Source organism: Armigeres subalbatus, chromosome 2 (genome assembly GCF_024139115.2).
Source record: "Armigeres subalbatus isolate Guangzhou_Male chromosome 2, GZ_Asu_2, whole genome shotgun sequence".
NCBI lineage: Eukaryota > Metazoa > Arthropoda > Insecta > Diptera > Culicidae > Armigeres > Armigeres subalbatus.
In genome coordinates, this window is record NC_085140.1 from 254,028,446 (window position 1) to 254,047,660 (window position 19,215).

The 19,215-nt window shown below is 41.1% G+C and overlaps 1 protein-coding gene and 1 long non-coding RNA gene across 6 annotated transcripts in view; one reads left to right on the forward strand and one right to left on the reverse strand.

The window, feature by feature from the left end:
• Positions 1-204: 204 nt before the first annotated feature.
• Positions 205-19,215, reverse strand: part of LOC134216196 (dynein assembly factor with WD repeat domains 1) — a 41,767-nt gene continuing 22,756 nt past the window's right edge. Inside the window, exons 4-9 of one of the 5 annotated variants that reach the window (XR_009980546.1) lie at positions 16,496-16,618; positions 16,095-16,412; positions 15,511-16,036; positions 14,878-15,008; positions 604-735; positions 205-318 (exon numbers count right to left, since the gene is read on the reverse strand). Coding sequence is in view for 2 of the 5 variants with exons in the window: in XM_062695147.1 (XP_062551131.1) it covers positions 15,541-16,036; positions 16,095-16,412; positions 16,496-16,618 (937 nt within the window). In the remaining 3 variants the exon portion in view is untranslated. Of the gene's footprint in view, positions 319-603; positions 736-14,877; positions 15,009-15,194; positions 16,037-16,094; positions 16,413-16,495; positions 16,619-19,215 lie in introns of those variants that run through there. The other 4 variants (XR_009980547.1, XR_009980548.1, XM_062695147.1 and 1 more) reach the window with 4 other exon arrangements.
• On the forward strand, positions 10,755-11,418 carry LOC134216193 (uncharacterized). Its single transcript, XR_009980542.1, has 3 exons — positions 10,755-10,808; positions 10,870-10,941; positions 11,021-11,418. It is a non-coding gene; the product is annotated as an uncharacterized LOC134216193 (long non-coding RNA).

The window sequence follows — 19,215 nt, forward strand, 5'->3', positions numbered from 1 at the left end:
GTGGATATAGATTATTTTCATATAACGCGTGGTATACATTATTTTTTATTAAAAAAAGCGTGTGAACTTGGGTATCAAGGGACAGTAGTCCGAATAACTACTCTATTACTAGATAGTAATTGGATATCCCATATCGATCTTGATCCACAACAATTAGGCACCGTTTTTATTTTTTTGCCATTTGGGTTTAATTTTTTTTGATAAGATGAACATTGGACCAATGTGATAAGAACCGGAACAGTAACCCCATTTGTTTAGGCAACGTTAGCGTTTCAGAGGCGAGTCAGTTAATTTGATGCATTTCTGACGTAGTAGAATCTGAAAGTGAAAAGTAAACAGTAATTAGAAGTCAACATTTTTTTAGCAAGACCGATCTATTTTTAGGTGCATGAAGTGTTAATTTCGTATGTGTAAGATGCCATGTATTTTATTTAAAATGTTCGATGACAATCTTTGAAGAGTGACTCTGAATGTGATTTATTGAACAGTATTTATAGATAATTTTCTTCAAAATGTATCTATCTTTCCAAAGTGTTTTCATCGTACACCTTAATGGTAATAACTCATCTATCTTGTTAATAAAGAAAAGCAACACATACTCACATTCTGAAACTATATATTTTTTCTTTCAAATGGCCAAATGCTTAATGTGTGGGATTTTTTCTAGCATTTACTGCCGGTCCCAGTGAATCCCGGTTTGGCGTAAAGAGGCTGAATGAATTGCACTACGTCGACCTGAAGAATTGTCGATGAGAAAGGATGTCAATCAATGTGTTACTTTCGATTTTGAAAACAAAATGAAAAATGAAGGTTTTTTGGGATCGTTGATTTGAAGTTATGAAGGCAGATGTAGGATTTGTTTTTTCATACTTAAGATTGTTATTAAAATGATCAAGTATGAGCTCTAGAATGATATGGATTCTTTTGCATTCAATTTTCAAATTCTGACAAATGTTTGTAAAATCACAAAGTTTAGTATGTAAAATTGTATGTCATCAATTTACCTAAAGTTGCACTTAATAAATCTCCTAAATTTGTGTAAAATAAGTCAGAGATGACGGTGCGGTAAGACGCGCGGCTACAAAGCAAGACCATGCTGAGGGTGGCTGGGTTCGATTCCCGGTGCCGGTCTATTTCTTTACACGATAGGCCTAGCGAAGCACTATTTCTTTACACGATAGGCCACGACAGGAAATTAAAAGGAAAAATAATATTTTCTTTTCACCATGAAGATGATATTTTAACAACAAAGTCTGATAATTGGCAACATTGGTAAAATGGACGTCTCCTGATTACTATAACCGTTTTTTTTTATGAATTGGGCGGAATTTTCGGTTATACGAGACTAGTAGAAATGATCATTTCGCAAAAAAGGCATTTTCTGAAATGATTCAGAATCTTCAAAGTCCACAGTAGCAAAACATGCAGAGCAAACTTTAGCCCTTCCTCTATCAAATTCAGAAAGAAATGGATCCCAGTCGCTTAAATACCTTTTTTTTAGAAAACCAGGTATTTGAAAATGTCAAGAAGAAACGGTGATATCTCTGCTATGCACCAATCAATTTACTCGAATATGTAACCAAAACGTGCATTTTTTATGCTCTGGAAGATATAACTAACTTATGTAGGTACTTTGTGAAAACTTAACTTAACTAAAAAGTTTACGTTGTATAACGTTTTACCCGTAGGTACTGTGGGTGTCAAATCAGAATCCAAAATGTGTGACTATCACGAAATCATGTAAAATTTCAAACATTTATCTTTCGATGGATTTTGGAGATTTATATTTATATCAACCGACGCGGAAACTCTCCAGCAATTTGTCAATTTCATTGAAACTTTGGATTATTTACGATAAACTATTGAAAATTTAAATCCTTGTCCTACCCAGCAAAATGTCATAACCAACCAATCCCGTTCATGGATTCTCAACACGGACATCATAATGATGTAAGGGAAGATCCATTAATTACGTAACACAAAAATTGGGCATTTTCAACCCCCTAAGTCACACTTTTTTGTATGAAGCATCTGAAAATTTTGTATGGATCGTCACACTTCGCTCAACTCCCCAACCCCCTCTAAACGTTACGTAATTTGTGGACGCTCCCTAAGTTACGAGCGTATGGACCAACCGTTTCATTTTGTTCTTTTCCTTCTTATTGGCATTATCTCCCCCATTGGGACATTGCCGCCTCGCTGCTTAGTGAGCATGAGCATGAGCAGGATAACCGTACAATTCGTAGTTGCTACTCCGTGATTGATTAGAACTTGCGAAATTGCACAGGGAACCAATTGAATGGAGCTTGGGTTTTAGCTTTCATTCTCAATGTGCAAATTTCGGAAATTCAATGCATTTTACTAAGTCAATTACGGAACCGGCCACGTCCTTACGGTCATCAAGGGAAGGAGGGATTATTAGTTCATCTCTCGTTGCTACTAGATACCGAGTATACCTCTGCATCTCCACGATAGTCTTAGGATAGGATATTGTGTTAGTATGAAGGAATATAATATATCTGGATTCACTTTGGTAAGTGATGCGATCTATGGGATAGGAATATATGAATGAGAATTAGAAGTACTAGAGTAATGAGAAAGTATTTAAGTGAATTCTAATGGGATTCATTTTTTACAATTAGAATTTGAATGCTATTGGATTCTAATACCACGCACACGTCTACCACACCATCGCTACCCGCACATCAACCTCACACATTCTTACTTGCATGAGGCCTGCACGAGCATAGCGACCGTATATAGCATCTGTATGCGGGTACAAATGAATACCAATCTATTTTTACATTTTATTTACTGCTACTAAGTAACAGGCAGCTTTTTATAACAATTCTATATTTAGAATCATACTTGCTAGCTATGAGAATTTTATTTGCAAAGAGATTAAGTTATATGATTAACGAAATTATCTAATAGGAAAATTGGAAAGGGCCAGGGATCAAACCCTTAATCTCCTGCTTATGATGTTACAAGTATCTAGCAAGATTGGCAGAGGAACAGCAGGTGGAGTCTTGTACGAAAAATGAACGAACCGATGAACGAGCGCAGGCAAGAACATCAAGTGTGAAGATCGCAGTTCAGGAGGAGACTGGTCATAGTCAATCGATCTGTTTCTCTGCAGTCGAATATGAGCATGCGGATCAGAGATGGGTGATAGATTCTGGAGCATCACGTCATATGACATCGGATAGAAAGTTTTTTACGAGCATTAAACAACGAAGGGACGTTATCAAACTTGCGGATGGAAGAGAGTTGGTGTCTATCGGAGTCGGAGATGGTGTCCTAATTGACATAGAGGATGACGGCAAAGCAACTGAAGTAAAACTAAATGATATTCTATTTGTTCCCAAATTAAAGTATAGTCTCATTTCCGTTAGATTGATTACAGAATTGGGAGCAAATGTTAAGTTTGGATCAAAACATTGTTTTATTGATAATAACGGCAAAAATATCTTGTTAGGAACCATGGTAGATGGCATCTATAAGCTAAATGAGTTTATGTAATGAAATAGAAACATCAAGGAGGAGTGTTGGCATAGTGATGATTTCGAATTCAATGATGTAACTATGGTAATCAGCGATTGTTATTTTTCACTCAGTTCAGTATTATATCTTTTAGTAATAAAGACGCTTGTACTAACTGCAGCTGCGTTCTTTACTTTCCTTCCTGATTGTACTGCTCAACACTAATTACTCCCGTTTTCAGAGAGGGAACGAATCGGGTGACGTAAGATTGGTGGTGAAGACAATGTAGGGGAAAAGGGAAAGGAAATCGATTTTACAAGTAGAGGTGTGCGCCGCCGCGCCACGCCGCCGCCGCCGACTGTTTTTGGCACGCCGCCGCCGCCGACATTTTTGCATCGGCGCGCCGCCGTTTAAAATTTGTCACGCCGCTGATCTGTAATTTTCACGCCGATTCAAATTTAAAGAAGTCCACAAAATTTTCAGTGAAAATTCCGAAGATTCAGTGGAACTTTCGTATAATTTCCTGATAGATCTTACAACATCACGTTGAAACTGAGAATGTTTCGTGAAGATGCCAATGATTTCCATTAAAATTTCATACAATTTATTGTTCAAATTTCGAAAAGCTCTCCGTAAAAACTAAGCAAAACTTCGTGTGAAAAATCGCGAAGGATTTTCCGTTGAAATTAAAAAAAAAATCTCATTGAAATTAAATTTTTGAATGGCAAAGAGTCGTTCGGCAGAAGTCCATTTGGTTGAAGGCCACAAGGCTGAAAGTTGTTTGGCCGAATATTTTGTTCAAACGAAAAGACTATTTGGTAGAAGTCTACCCAAGCAAAGCTTGAGAGAAAATCAATAACTTGTTTTAATGTTGTGAAATCATCGATTATGTTTACTTAATTTGATATCTTTTTGCTTATTTTAACGGTTAAAATAACAAAGGTATAGCAGAAAAATCTTACTGTGAATCAAGTAAAAAACTATTCCTGCTGTCGATGAGAGCAAATCGAAAACTAATTTTGATACTGGTTTCCGATAACAAAATAAGTACACAGTTTGATGTCATATCATTCAATTTAGTAATCTCCAGCAATATTTGTAAACAAATCTTGAATCAATTTGATGTCAAAATCAAAATATGTTATTTGGCCGACAATGTCATTTGGTCGAATAGTTCCTTTGGCTGAAAAATCGGTTTGCGGAATAGCGTAATAGCCGAATATGCTCTTTGGTCGAAATGGACATTCGGTGGAAGTAGGTCATCTGGCCGAAACGATCGTTGGCCAAAATGCCGTTTAGCTGAAATGGTTTTTTTGACAGAATGGTCCATTTGGCCGACATCTAGCCAAGTACCATTTAGCAAAACTAAACGTTTAACGGAAACTGTTATCAGGTCAAAACCGAAAATGGTTTGACCGAAAATGTAGTTTGACTGAAAGCAAAAAAAAAAATTTGGCCGGACTTGTAACAAGTTATTTGCCCTAACTGGTCATTTAGCTGAAAATGACGTTCGACTGAAAAAGTCGTTTGACCGAATATGGATCATTTGGTCAAAAGTGCCAGAATTGTCATTTGGCAGAAAAAGCCGTTTGGCCCAAGAATGCCCTTTCTGCAATCTTACTTACTAACTAACTTACTTACTTCTTTGAAAAGTGTCGTTTGGCTCAATTGATCATTCTCCCAAAAAGACGATCAGCCGAATAGGTCATTTGACAGAAAATTCCATTTGGCCGGAATGGTTGTTTTGCAGAAAAGACATTTTCGGTCCAAATGACCATTCCTACCAAACAGCATTTTCGGTTAAATGATCTATTCGGTTAAACGATTTTTTCGGCCAAATTAACATTTCGGCTGAATGCTCATTATGGCTGTATGCCGCTTTCGGTCATACTAAATTTTTGGTCAAACCATTTTCGACCTGATAACAGTTTTGGATAAACGTTCAATTCGGCTTAATGGGATTAGGTTAGATGACTTTTGACTTGAAGGCCAGTATCGACTTGAAAAGTAGAGGTTACGAAATTTCGTTCAAAGTCGTTTGATAAAAAGGCCTTTTCAACGTAAATGTCATTAGGCCAAACCGATAGATATTTTTGACAAAATTACTAAATTAATTTTTAAATTTTGTCCAACGTTTCGTTGCTCTTTGTTAAGTATGATGGGTGTTCAACAACTGCAAATTACCCTGCAATTGTTTTTCAGAACCCCCCACCCCCTCGTAACAATCTGTAACAATTTCCGGAACTGCCCCCACCCCTATGCGTAATGCGTAACAAACAGTTTATTGAGAAAAAAAATTTTTTTTTGGTAGGATTTAAAACACGTTACAATAAATTATTATGCATTAGTATACTTTATGCTTTTTTAAAGAAAATTAACATTTTTCAACATTTTTTTTCTCTATACAATTAATTTGTCACGCGTAACAATATTCCGAAGGACATCCACCCTCCATATTTTGCATAATAAATTGTAACAAATATTAAACAACTCCTCACCCCCTATTGCGTTACGTTATATTTCAACCAGGGGACTGAAGAGAAGGCTAATACGCCTACCCAGCATTCATTCAATATGGCGTACAATGTTTTTGTGTTATATTCGTTTAATTCATGATAACAAAACTTTGGAAGTATCGACGAGCTATTTTTCGACATAAAGAAGCCATACAAACACAAAAGGCTCGATGTTCCTCCACCAATTGCAAGTTTTCGCCAGGAGAAGTTAAATGCCGATAATTAGCACTAACTGCGTACGAACCAATCACCCAAAATGAGCGCTAAATTCAAGTATACTACCAAGAAACTGGGTACCAAAAACAGAAGTACCAAAAGCGATGTTGGGTAGAGTGCCATTGTACCGCGGATGACAGGCGTTTTACCCTCCTGATTTGAACAGACCCTTATTGACATTTGGCCGTATAACCTGTAGGCCTAAACGACATTTTTGACTAAATGACCCATTCTGTCAAACGACCATTTCGGCCAAACGGCATTTTCGGGCTGATGACCTATTCGGTCAAACGACCTGTTAGAGCAAACAACTTTTTCGGCCAATTTACCAGTTTGGCCGTATGTCGCTTTCGGCCAATGGAATTTACCAAGAATTTCTTTTGGACAATACACTAGTCGTTCAAGAACTGCAACATGTTTTCGTTTCGGTTAGCGAATGCCGTTCGATAAACGCGACGCATTCAGTACACCTGATTGTGCAGCGCAATGCAGATCATAGACTTTGACATCGTTTTGAAGCTCAGCTTATGTAACTATTGAATTGCAGTCTCTCGCAAAAATTCTTAAGAATATGCTGTTTTATCGTTGGCCATGCCAAACTCGCCATCCTAATTATTCTAGACTGGCAAAGTCAACCTGAAAACAATCATTCTACCAGCAACACTCTCCTGCAATTATGAAGATTTTTGTGCAAATTTCGAAGAATACTAAACAGAAACTTTCCGTGAATTTCCGAAGATTTTCCTGTAAAAGTGAACAACAATTTTTCGTGAAAATTCTGAAGTGTCCCATTTTCTGGTGAAATTCCAAACAATTTTATTAAGAAATTCCAAATATTTCTCGAAACCTCAAAGTAGTTACCATGGAAAATACGAAAATAATTTCCAAATTTTAGAAAAACTTTTAGAAGTTTCTGGAGAAGATCATTAGATTTTTCATGCGAAATTCAAAAGATTCTTCCTTAAATGTTTTGAAAATTTCCCAAAAATTGGAAAAAAAAAAATTAAAAAAAACGTAATAAAAAAATCACCACGCCGCCGCCGCCGCCGGCTAAAATGACTTTCGGCGTGACGCCGAAAACGCCGCCGCCGCCGACCAAAATTCTGACAAACGCCGCCGCCGATGAATATTGGACCGGCACACACCTCTATTTACAAGCGTAGGAATTAGGCGATTACGAAACAATACTTACGCCCTTTTATCATCACTGGATGACCTGAACAACCCTGCGAATCCTGCTATAAACAAATAGGGAGAAATCGTGGTTGTTTCGGGGAACCGCCCCAGCAAAATATAATAAATAATAAAAATAAATTAACGACCGATTAACATAAACTTTAACCAACTTTAACCAACTTTATTATCACATGCTATTCGGGATAGGTTTTCGAAATTAAAATTTTATTAAGAAATTTCAAATATTTCTCGAAACCTCAAAGTAGTTACCATGGAAAATACGAAAATAATTTCCAAATTTTTGAAAAACTTTTAGAATTTTCTGGAGAAGATCATAAAATTTTTCATGCGAAATTCAAAAAATTATTCCTTTAATGTTTTGAAAATTTCCCAAAAATTTAAAAAACGTAATAAAAAAATTACCACGCCGATTCACGCCGCCGCCGCCGCCGGCTAAAATGACTTTCGGCGTGACGCCGAAAACGCCGCCGCCGCCGACCAAAATTCTGACAAACGCCGCCGCCGACGAATATCGGACCGGCACACCTCTATTTACAAGCGTAGGAATTAGGCGATTACGAAGCAATACTTACGCCCTTTTATCATCACTGGATGACCTGAACAACCCTGCGAATCCTGCTAGAAACGAATAGGGAGAAATTGTGGTTGTTTCGGGGAACCGCCCCAGCAAAATATAATAAATAATAAAAATAAATTAACGACCGATTAACATAAACTTTAACCAACTTTAACCAACTTTATTATCACATGCTATTCGGGATAGATTTTCCTTAACGGCGGTTCGCCTGCATTTACTCTACCAGCATTACAATAATAACATCCCACTACAAATGTTTAAAACAGATTCATTTTCACATACATATATTTCTCGGGCTGCGAAATGGTGAGTTGACATCTGGGAAGGAGCGACTCACATAGCACTGGTCTTCGCAAGTTCCAATCTGACGCTTCCACGGGTTTCCCGATGACAATCGACCGCCAGCTAAGGGTTTTGTACTTAGCTGGTGGTGCAGCCTGGGCACTGTTGTCCTTCTGACATCAGCTAGAGTGAGTGGGAGCGACCAAGGGGACCATCGTCCCTAACCCCTAATCCCAAGGCGTTGAGCGACCCGTGCCGAGGGGATACATGGCCAGGGGGTGAAATAATGAGCTAGGCCTTTAACAGAGCCTGTGAGGTACCTGGGCACCCTCCACAGTAATTGTCCCTTACCGTGTCATGCTGGGCTCTGGCGTGGTGGACCTCTTTTCCCGAGCAACTCGTGGGATCAAAATGGAAAACCAAGTCAATTCTTCTTCAATTAGTGATAGTAGTGTAGGTGACAACCCCTTCGCAAGAGGTGGGTTGTTCAGGTCTCCGCCTAGGAGGTCAGAGGCAATAGTCGGCAGCTCGGTGCGCAGTGCCAGCGTGGGTCACTTAACCTTCTCCCCGGTTACGCCAGTAGAGGTTATGGACGGCCCATGGCTTGTGAAGGCGATGAACCGCAAACGCGATGGGCTTTCGGCCTTCGAGGTGGCGACGGAACAGCTGGACGCCATCATCGACTTTGCGTCATCGAAGCATAATATCAGTAAGGACCTGAAGAGGAGCTTGCTGAAACTTCGAAAGTCGATGTTGGACTTCAAGCTGGAAAAGACGGTCGGGACGGCCAAGTGCGAACCCGTGAAATCCGTGGAGTCGAGGTCTACCCAGACTGAGGCCCAAGGATTCGCGGACTCGGGCAAGGTCGAATCGACCGAGGGCGTGCCAGCGAAGACGGTGGTGCCAAAGTCTACCCAGACTGAGGCTCAAGTATTTGCGGGCACGTCAGGGGTGACTGCTCCAACGGAGCAGACACAAAAACGGGGGAGACAGTCTCCAGGGGATGAGCTCCCTGGGGGCCGCGGAGGGTTACTACCCCGAACAAGGGTAGTGGGGCTGGGAAGCTGAACCCCGGCCAGGTACCTCCAAAACCGGGGGAGGAAGGACCTGGAAAGGTCCGTCCACCCAGGAAAGACGGTGGTAAGGGGCTACGGCAGGCTGAGAGCTCTCAGCCGCACCAGAACTGGGAAATAGAGGGGGATGACGCCTCCTGGACACTGGTCAAGAACAAGAGGAAACCGAAGACGTCAAGGGCCGAAAAGAAGGCCCAGGCGAATGAGGGTAGCAAGAAGTCTAGGGTAGGCGCCAATCGCTCCAGGGGCGATGCCCTAGTCATCACGGCGGACGAGGCTAAGTACTCGGATGTTTTGAAGGCGACGATTAGTGACGTCAAGCTCGGTGAACTCGGCGCCGACGTACGTCGAATAAGACGTACCCGGATGGGCGAGATGATACTCGAGCTGAAGCGGGGCGTCTCGCAAAAGGGCGCCGCCTACAAGAAGTTGGCGGAGGAAGTCCTAGGCGAGACGGTCAAGGTGAGGACACTCACGACGGAGGTGAATCTAAGGGTTAAAGACCTGGACGAGACCACTGAAGTCAAAGAGCTCGTCACGGCACTGCGGCGACAGTGTGAAGTGGAGACGCCCACCGCAGCCGTTCGGCTACGGAAAGGTCCGGCAGGGACGCAGGTAGCATTGGTTCGGCTATCTGCAGCGGACGCCTCCAAGGTAGTCAAGTTAGGGAGCGTCAAGGTGGGATGGTCGGTATGCCCTGTGCGCATATACGAGCAACCCGAAGTTTGCTTCAAGTGCCTAGAACCGGGGCACAAGCAATGGGACTGCAAAAGCCCTAACAGGACGCTGCGGATTGGAGGGACATAAGGCACAATGCTGCACGAACCCTCCCAATTGTTTGATTTGTTCCAGCAAAGATTGTAGCAAGTACGCTTTTGTAATTTGTATATATTCGTTGAAATATTGATTTAAGTAATTATCATGTGTAGTTTAATTCTTTATTTAACTGGTTTGATCGTTTTCACAATAAATCTTAGAATAAATCACCGCTAAAACATCTCGCACAAAATGAACATATGAGTTACCCACGCTAAAAATATATACTTCGAGTTCCCAACACGTTCAGCTACAAGCGCTAAAGCACATGGCGATATATTCTTATCGCGTCATGATGCTACTCCTTGGGCATAGCAATTAGCGGCCAACGACCTGCGGGTCAAACAAAAAGGAATACGTTGACCTTTCCTTACATCGGCATTCTATCTTTCTTGGAGAGGAGGCTTGCTTTCTGGCTAGAATCGGCTTTCGGAATGAGATGCCACTATTTCAAAGGGTTGGGTACAATCGAATTTGAGATTCGGTTCGCAAATTGGACTTCTTCTGAATTCGCGAATTTCGAGGACAATACCATAATGCGCGGTATCTGAGGACATTCCAAGATTCAAATCGTTCACTTTGTGACGATACGTGGAAGAGGCTGGAGTGGTCTTATTTAGTAAACCGCGCCGTGGTGTGTTGAAAAAGGTGTTTAGTGACATGATTCTTTAAAAGTAGTTAGCTTAATTTCATTTCCCTTTCTCTGTAGTGAAGCGCAATAGCATAAAGCGCAATTAAATTCTGGTAGGCGACTAGTGCGAGTAGAAACGAAGATTAGAAGGTAAAGAGAACACCAAAGATTTGTTGAATTATAATATATAATTGAAACATTGTGCGTGGTGTTTCATTTAACAATTCAGATTCGTAGCAGCATCGGTTTATTGCCGACACATCACACCTTTCGTTACGACCGCTCTTAGACCCCACCTATCGGCTGCAAAGTTTTCCCGGGGTGCACGTGGCCGGAAGAAGGCTGCGTCCGTAAGTTCCCGCGCCTTAGGCAGGCAAACCAACCGTAGTTCGATCGTCGCGGTCCACGTCGACGAGAAGAAAGCTTTGGTCCGTGTAGAATCCATCGACGCCATCGTACGCATCATCACCGGTCGCTTAACATCTGCCGACGTCATCGCGCGCACGGCCGGTGCGGCCCTACATCAGCGTCCCGACGGCGAGACTTACTAGCGGCATTATCGTCTTGCGCGCCAACGGACCACCGAAGCGTATGCACCACGCTTAGCGGAAGTCTACGAATCAGCGAGGGAGGAGAACCCATATGCCGGCTGGCATCACATCACGGCCGTGATCGTTTTCCGTCGCCGCCCTCCCGTCCATGCTCATCGTAAATCCTAGGTCGTGAGTACTATATTTGCATGCTTTTTGTTGTGTCGTTGTCCATGGCCATGTGACCGTAAAAGGCACACAAAATCGAAAACATCCCATTGTCAATGAGCGGGATGAAATACAATAGTCTGTAGCCCGGCTATTTGCACGCGCGCTTGGTAGGAGATCAGCTACTGCTGCTGCCGAGATCGCCGTCGACGGAGAGAAAGAGAGAGAAGGAGACGGCATAATCACGCACATGTAGAAAGTAGACCCACGCAATGTGGAAAGGTAGAGGAGAGAGAAAGGGAAGATAGACTAGGCCTAGCGAAAGAGAGAATAAATGAAATTATGGTACGAAACTGAGCTTTGTGGTAGAGCTTTATTGTAGAGCGAACGGTACAAATCTCGGGTACTTATTCAAAAGGTCGTATGTGATTTTGTAAACAAAGATTGAAACGTCAATTCATCCGATCTGATGGCACTCCCACGCAAACCAACACCACCAACAGGTAGCCGAAGGCTTCCCCTACCTGTCTGTGGTGATGGTTTGCGTGGGAAGGCTATCAGATCGGATAAATCGACGTTTCAATCTTTGTTTACAAAATCACATACGTCCTTTTGAAAAAGTATCCGAGAAATGTGTTTCTCATGAGAATAAATTTGAATTTCAACACTGAAGAAAGTTAGAGGTTTACTACTGCATGAATATTTATCTAATGTCCTTTTGAGTCTCATGTTACTTCGAGTTCGGTAAGTTTATTAGTTTAAGGGAAACTATCAGCCCAGTAAACAACTCCCTATTTTAATGCGTATTGTGATGATGTGGAAATGTTGAAATTGGCCCGGTGATGATAAATCCGCTCTAGAGTTAATTTCTTCACTCGATCTCAAAGTTGGTCATACTGAATTCGAATTAAAGTGGGGGTATCTTACTCGTTCTCGTGAAGTACGGTGGCCGTTCTACAGCCGGAAAGTCAGCTTCCTTCCCGCAATCAGGGTAACCTTGATCCTCCCCTCCGGAAGGTCTCAAAGCCGGGCAAGCTTGTAAATCAGGTGGATGGTCTCCTTTGGAGTGGCGCTTAAGCCATCTCACTCTTCCAGGAAGCTGATCCGGGACACATTCTGAACAGCAACAGCAAGTACCCCATGGGGGGTTCGATGTGCCCGGCGTTTAAGCGTGCTGCAAAATCAAAGTGCAGGTAACGCAGCTGGCTTGCTCGGCCTCGCCCGAATGTTTGGTATGCGCAGGTTTAGAGGAAATGGCGGAACACGTGTTGTTCGTGTGCTCACGTTTTTGCGCAGTGCGTGACCACATGCTTGGCACATGTGGTCTGGATACTACCCCGGACAATCTAGTTCGGAGGATGTGTAAAGATGAAGTTGGCTGGAACGCCGTTTTATCGGCTATCGTCCAAATCGTCTCGGAGCTACACAGAAGGTGGCGCGTGGACTCAAGGATGGCTAGTTCAGGCGCAAATAAGAGGTGGTCCAAGGGATCGGAGTCGGCTTCATGGGTCATACCGGTGGTCATGCTCTGTGGTCGAACTCGATCCTTTTATCGAACAATTTCCGCGCGAAGAACAACATGGTATCGTCGCTTTCGCGGCGTCGGTCAACCGGGCGGGTTCCGAGCCCGAGGACGGAAAGGGGTCCTCGTTAAGGCTGGGGCAGGCGTAGGCCTCGCGTCGGCAAGTCCCTCTGTGTGCTGGCGAATAGGCCCTATCGCAGAAAGGTCAATTTGGGGTGCACGCGGCATCATCATTCTTGATACCAGTCGTGCAGAGGGAAGCAGGCGCGAAGTCGACCCTTCCCACCTTCCCAGGACATAGGGCGTGCTAAGGCCACCTGGAAAGCCGGCAATCCACTGGCACGATACCATGGTGTTCTATCCAGAAGCTATCCAGAAGTCGGTAATTCTCAGCACGTGTGCCATTGTCCGGAACTTCCTGGGTCAAGATGAAGTACATCCAGGCCTGGAAGCGAGAGCAGCAGAGTAGTTTGTGTATTGCTTGTGTATATTACGTGTAACTGTATCTTGTTTTGTACCGATATTGTTATGTATAAACCAATAAATGTGAATTAAGAAGAAGAAAAAAAGAAAACATCACCACAGTTCGTTGAGATGAATCGATTGGTATATAATACTAGTGATCATATATAGCCTTTCAGTTCAACTATGTTGTACGAGAAAAGCAAAAATTCAGAAAATTTGTTTAATTTTTTACCCATCTCTGACTTTGACAGCTTATAGGGAGTGAGTGCTAGTAGTGGACCCCGTGCGTATAATGGACCCCCTGAACAAAATCTCAAATTAAACGCTGGAATCGACCATTTTCTGCAAGCTTCCGTCGGGTGAAGTTGCTTCATGTTCAGGACAGCAGTTCCATACATTTGTTATGGACAGGAAAACAGAAATTCAGTTATAATTACTAATTTGTAAACGTAAATATGCTAAAGGGTCCATTACTAGCACACAAGGGGGAGTCCATTATAGGCAAAAGGAACATGTGGGAATGGAACATGTAAATCAAATGGGGGGACCATAATACGTATATAAACAAACTCGACGTTGCGTATTATGGACCCGGGGGTGGCCATAATAGGCATGCTAGCTACATAATTTTAAAATCCCTTTATTTGGTAAAAATGAATGGTTTGGCTAGTTTTATGTACGAAACACGATGCTGGTACCTGTTGTTTGTCATCTGGTGCAACAGAACTACAACTTGTCAAGAGGCTCGCTCTAGCGAAGCGACTGAAGTAAATTTTAGTTGTTAAGGGGTCCATTACTAGCACTCACTCCCTATCTCTGGAAATAGTACACCTAGAGACTTCAAATTTTAGATTTCTCCAATGAAGAGGACATATTTCATTCTAAGTGTGTGTTTGATTTTAATAACGCAACGGATCCTTTCTTTCGAAGTAGGTGTTAGCTCCGTGATCCATTCTCGGAAGTAGTTTTGCCGTTTTATTTGTCCGTCACTGATCCATGCTTCAACATCTCTTCACAGTTCAAAATTGTGTAATTTATCCGTTATGTCAAATTGGTGTTCAAAATGATGCCAAATGACATTACATATACCAAATTATTTTATGCAGCATTTTCATCGGCATGTGATTGTTCAAACATGTGGTGTAATTGACTTGGAGCCACTAAGTAGAATGTAACCACAGATTTTAATTTTATATTTTACTTAAAGTAAACCTGTACTAAACACAAGTCCATGCCATAAAAGGCTATATATTAGGGATGTTTACTATATCGTACCTAATAACAAGTCTGCAGATCCTAAAAGTTATAACAAATCCTTAGTATATCTCTACCTCATATCGCTTAAGCAATTCGTAGCGTATCCAGCTCTGAAGTCTTACTCTAGTATTTAGCTGCACTTACATCAGGCTCGGTAGATGAGCTTTCCGATTGTTCCGTGCCCGTAGTGCTTACAACTTTCTAAGCAAAAATTTTGTCCAATGTTCTGCTTCTCTGGGAGTATAAATGGCGTTATACTTCTTGGGTTTCTCTTTCTGGTGAATTGTATTTATCATTTTGCGACAGAAGGATGACATGGAAAGGAAGTTAGGAAACAAAATAAAATAATACTTGTACAATCTATCGACTCAGTAGAAGGCAGTGCAAAAAAGCATTGATTTTTCCGTAGTTAATATGAGAAGCGTAATGATTTCGGATTTATGAATGAATGAATGAATGAATTGTTTTGTGTTTCACTTAATGTGATCTATATAAATTTGCTATAGTGTAAGATTTAATGTCTACTGCAAGAAATATGACATATGTGAAAATCTTTTTCAATATTTCATATTTACCCTGTCTGTTTTGAAATGGGTGTGAAGATTTGGCTAATAATGGAAATGAGAATACGCAATAGAAAACTATTTATAATACAATGAGTTATGTACATCCAATAGTAAAAAAAAACTTTCTGTAAATGACATCTAATCTGCCATTTTCTAAGCGTTATAGTTTCAGATGTTTGAAGTTAGAGATAACGTTCATACAGTTACATACTTTAAAGGCTTGTCCCGAGAACCAGTCGTATCATCTCCATATCTTACAAGTGTTGTCCTTCGAAGCGGTAATGATGGCATCGCCACAGTAGTTGAACGAACAGGAGAACACTTCACCATCGTGCCCGGCCAAAGTTTGGGTGCATATGCCAGTCACGGAGTTCCAGATACGTGCCGTCTTGTCAGCTGATGCCGTGAGCAATAATCCTCCCGGAGGACTGAATGCAACCTTAGACACTTCATCGGTGTGTCCCGCCATTATGGTAACAAGTTCAAAGTTTCCGGTAACGTCCCATACCTTGGCTGTGCAATCAGCACTTCCAGTAGCTAGTCTAGATCCCGTACAGTTGAATGCGACATCTAGAACTTCGTCCTTGTGACTCGCTACTGCTTGGCAGCTTTCAAGATTCCGAACGTCCCAGATTTTGGCGGTTTTGTCCAGAGAACTTGTGGCAATAAGAGAGCATTGGAAATTCCATACGGCGTTGCTCAACTCCGCTTCGTGGGCTTTAATTACTATGGCGTGTCTGGAAAACGAAATAAATTAGAAAATAAATGGGATATTACAAAAACACGCAGTCTTACTCTTTCATCCGCAAATCCCAGATAATTGCAGATTCATCGAACGAAGCCGTCAACAGGAGATTCCCGTCTTTATTGAAACGAGCCGAAATTACTTCGGCCTTGTGATCTCCCAGGAATTGAATCTCTTGCCCAGTTTCAGCATGAAAAACCCGAGCAGTTTTATCCATGCTACAGGTTACGACCTGTTCGCCCTGGTTAGGGTTGAACTCAGCAGCAACGATTTCCGCCGTATGACCCCAAAGTGTGTTCAGACAGTTTCCCGAAGTGGGGTTCCAAATTTTGGCCGTTTTATCGAATGATCCGGTGAGAATCCGATCACTGGGGATGATATAAAACGTTGCGTACATGTAAGGTGCAATAATGGACGGACATTATTTATCAAAACCTGGAGTAAAGCTTACCATTTAGGATAGTTGTAGGCAACCGAAAAAACAACATTTTCGTGGCCTTTGAGTACATTTTCTTCATCTCCGCTTTCTACGTTCCATATCCGACATGTCCGATCATAGGATCCAGTTATGCATCTATAAATGGAATTTTCTAATGAAACATGTTTTGCTTCATTTATTTATTTATTGTGTCGTCAATCAATTTTGTAGACCTAGTTATAGAAGGCCCCTGGACCCAAATGGACTGAGCTAGAGGAGTTAAAATTAAGTTAACGCGCGCGGTTTTCTTGGAGTGCGAGGATCGGACCAGAGAAAAAAGCAACAAAAAATCTGGTGAATACACCATAGCCTTACACGATACAATCGGTTCTCTTTCAAGTGGTATTCCATGTCACCAACCACTGAACATTTTTCAGTGTCTAGACTAAAGTTTCTGATAGTAAAATTACGTTCTAAGGCATTTGAATTCGATATCCGAGTTGTGAACTTTTTTCCTGCTACTTCAATAAGAGATGTATTGAAGTTTCTGTCCTGATATCGTACATGTTAGTTCTTGCGTTCTAATTTGCTATAATTATCAGGCGATAACAATATTTCCGCCCTATCAACAATATTGCGTCGATAGATAGACAGTTTGATAAATCGATTTAATATTTCTCCATTTTTTTTCTAGTGTTTCACAGATTTTACCAAAGCAAAGGTTTTTAAAGGTTTCAATAGGAAAGAAATAATTTGATACTATTTATCTTTAATAACTTTTTATTAAGTGCTTTGTTGCACAAAATGTGGTGGAAACCCCTGTCATGGGAGCCCCATAAGGCCAGGGGCTTGCAACACACCGGATAATCTTACCTGTGCTGGCTCTATAATTGGTGACAAGGTGGACTATTTACAGCAAAATGGCGGAAACAAGATTTACAAAACGAGGAAGACAGTCAGGGCTTAGCGGCCATACAAAATAACAAAATAATTAATTTAATTTTAAACTTCGGATCCGTTTTCATAATTCGGATCCTTCATTTTTCATAATTTTTGTTTTTTTTTTATTTTTCTTTGAGCTCACCGTTGCGGCCCACTATGGGGAAAGTGGTGGCCAAAAATAGAAAAATTGACTTGCTTAGAACGACGTGTCTTGTATACCATTTGATAGCCAGATAGTTCAAACACAGAGAAACAGACGTCTCACTCAACATATGTTCCATCGTACACTTTTTTAACGGTTTATTTAACTTTTTGTAGGTGGTCAATCGGCCACCGATGGCGCTTTCATCGATTTTGCTTGTGTTTGACGTTTGCACACTACCGCCATCTGGTTGCCGCTTGGCCACTCACCGGGATTTTAGCATTGGGCGACAAAGTTTTCATGACGATGATTTTGATTGCATTTTGTTGTAAGTAAGACGTCTGTTTCTCTGTGGTTCAAACCTAGATTCCCAAAATTTCAGCACTCTTTGATGAAAACTCATTGCGCCACAAACATCAGACTTAGGGAAATTGTGAAAATTGTAGAAAAAATGCATTTCAAACAAATGCAATTTTCTCAGCGAATAACTGCCCAATTTTGCAAATTAATACACCGTTGGAAAGATAATTGTCTAAACTTAAAGAGGGTACGTTGTTGAGGTTGCACGGTTAATAAAAGGACTATATCTAACAAGCAGGTCCGAGCAGTCTCAAGAGACCACCACCACAGTTTGGTTTGGGGTCTATACTATCTGCGAGACGAGAATCCAGCAGCGGATAGCTGCGGATGAGCGTCATTTTGGCACAAGGTCGAAAAAAGTGATTTTTTTGCTTATTACTATTATCGATTCTGCGAGCATAAACCAAAAAAATCATACAAATTATAACAACTTGAAAGGTGGAGCTGTTAAATGTAAATTTAAGTCTTAAAAATGTTACACACTTAATTTTTATTTTCGTTAAAAATGGGTAAAAACAGATCGAAAATTATCTTTCCATATAAAAACTGTATCTATCCAACTGGCCAAAAAAGTTTTTAATGTTTTCACGATATTTTTTTTTATATATTCCCAAAGTTTATATATTCAGCGGGAAAATTCTCCCTATCCTTTAGCCCGATGGCTATCTTGACGTTTACCTTCGCAGTCGAGCCTGCGAGCGTAAGACCGCCGCGGAATTGTAGAAAAAGATATGCGTGACAATATATTGTGCAATAGTAATTTAATCGAAAAGAATTGTTTATGATAACATGGAGCATCGTATTACTTTTTGTTCCAAAAGAATCTCAAATAGTCAAGAGTGATTTTTGAGTATTTATTACATATTTTCTACAGGATGGAAATTTAAAAGTGAAATATTACGAAGGATTTAGGGCCGATTTCTTCACCTCGGCTTAGTGCTTAAATCCGGTGTAAACATATGGGTAAGCACCGCTTAAGAGTTAAGCGGAGCTGAAGAAATTGGCCTTTAGAGTCCAAATATAATCAATTGCCAAGATCCGATCAATCTTTAAAAAAATGATGACTTTTGTAAAGAAACATATCGGCGGTATATTAATTTGTATGATTGATATAAAATCCCAGCAACAGTGCATAAAGTACTCGCTCACGCTGGAAGCATAATAATCCATTCGCCGGCTCCTCTTGGCATGTTAGCTGAAGAAGCAGCAGAGTGCCAACATAAACTACTAAAAAATGTCGTACCACGAGTCACGAGTTGATAATCTACATGACGTATTTATTCGAGCTATGAACTTATCTGATCCTTTG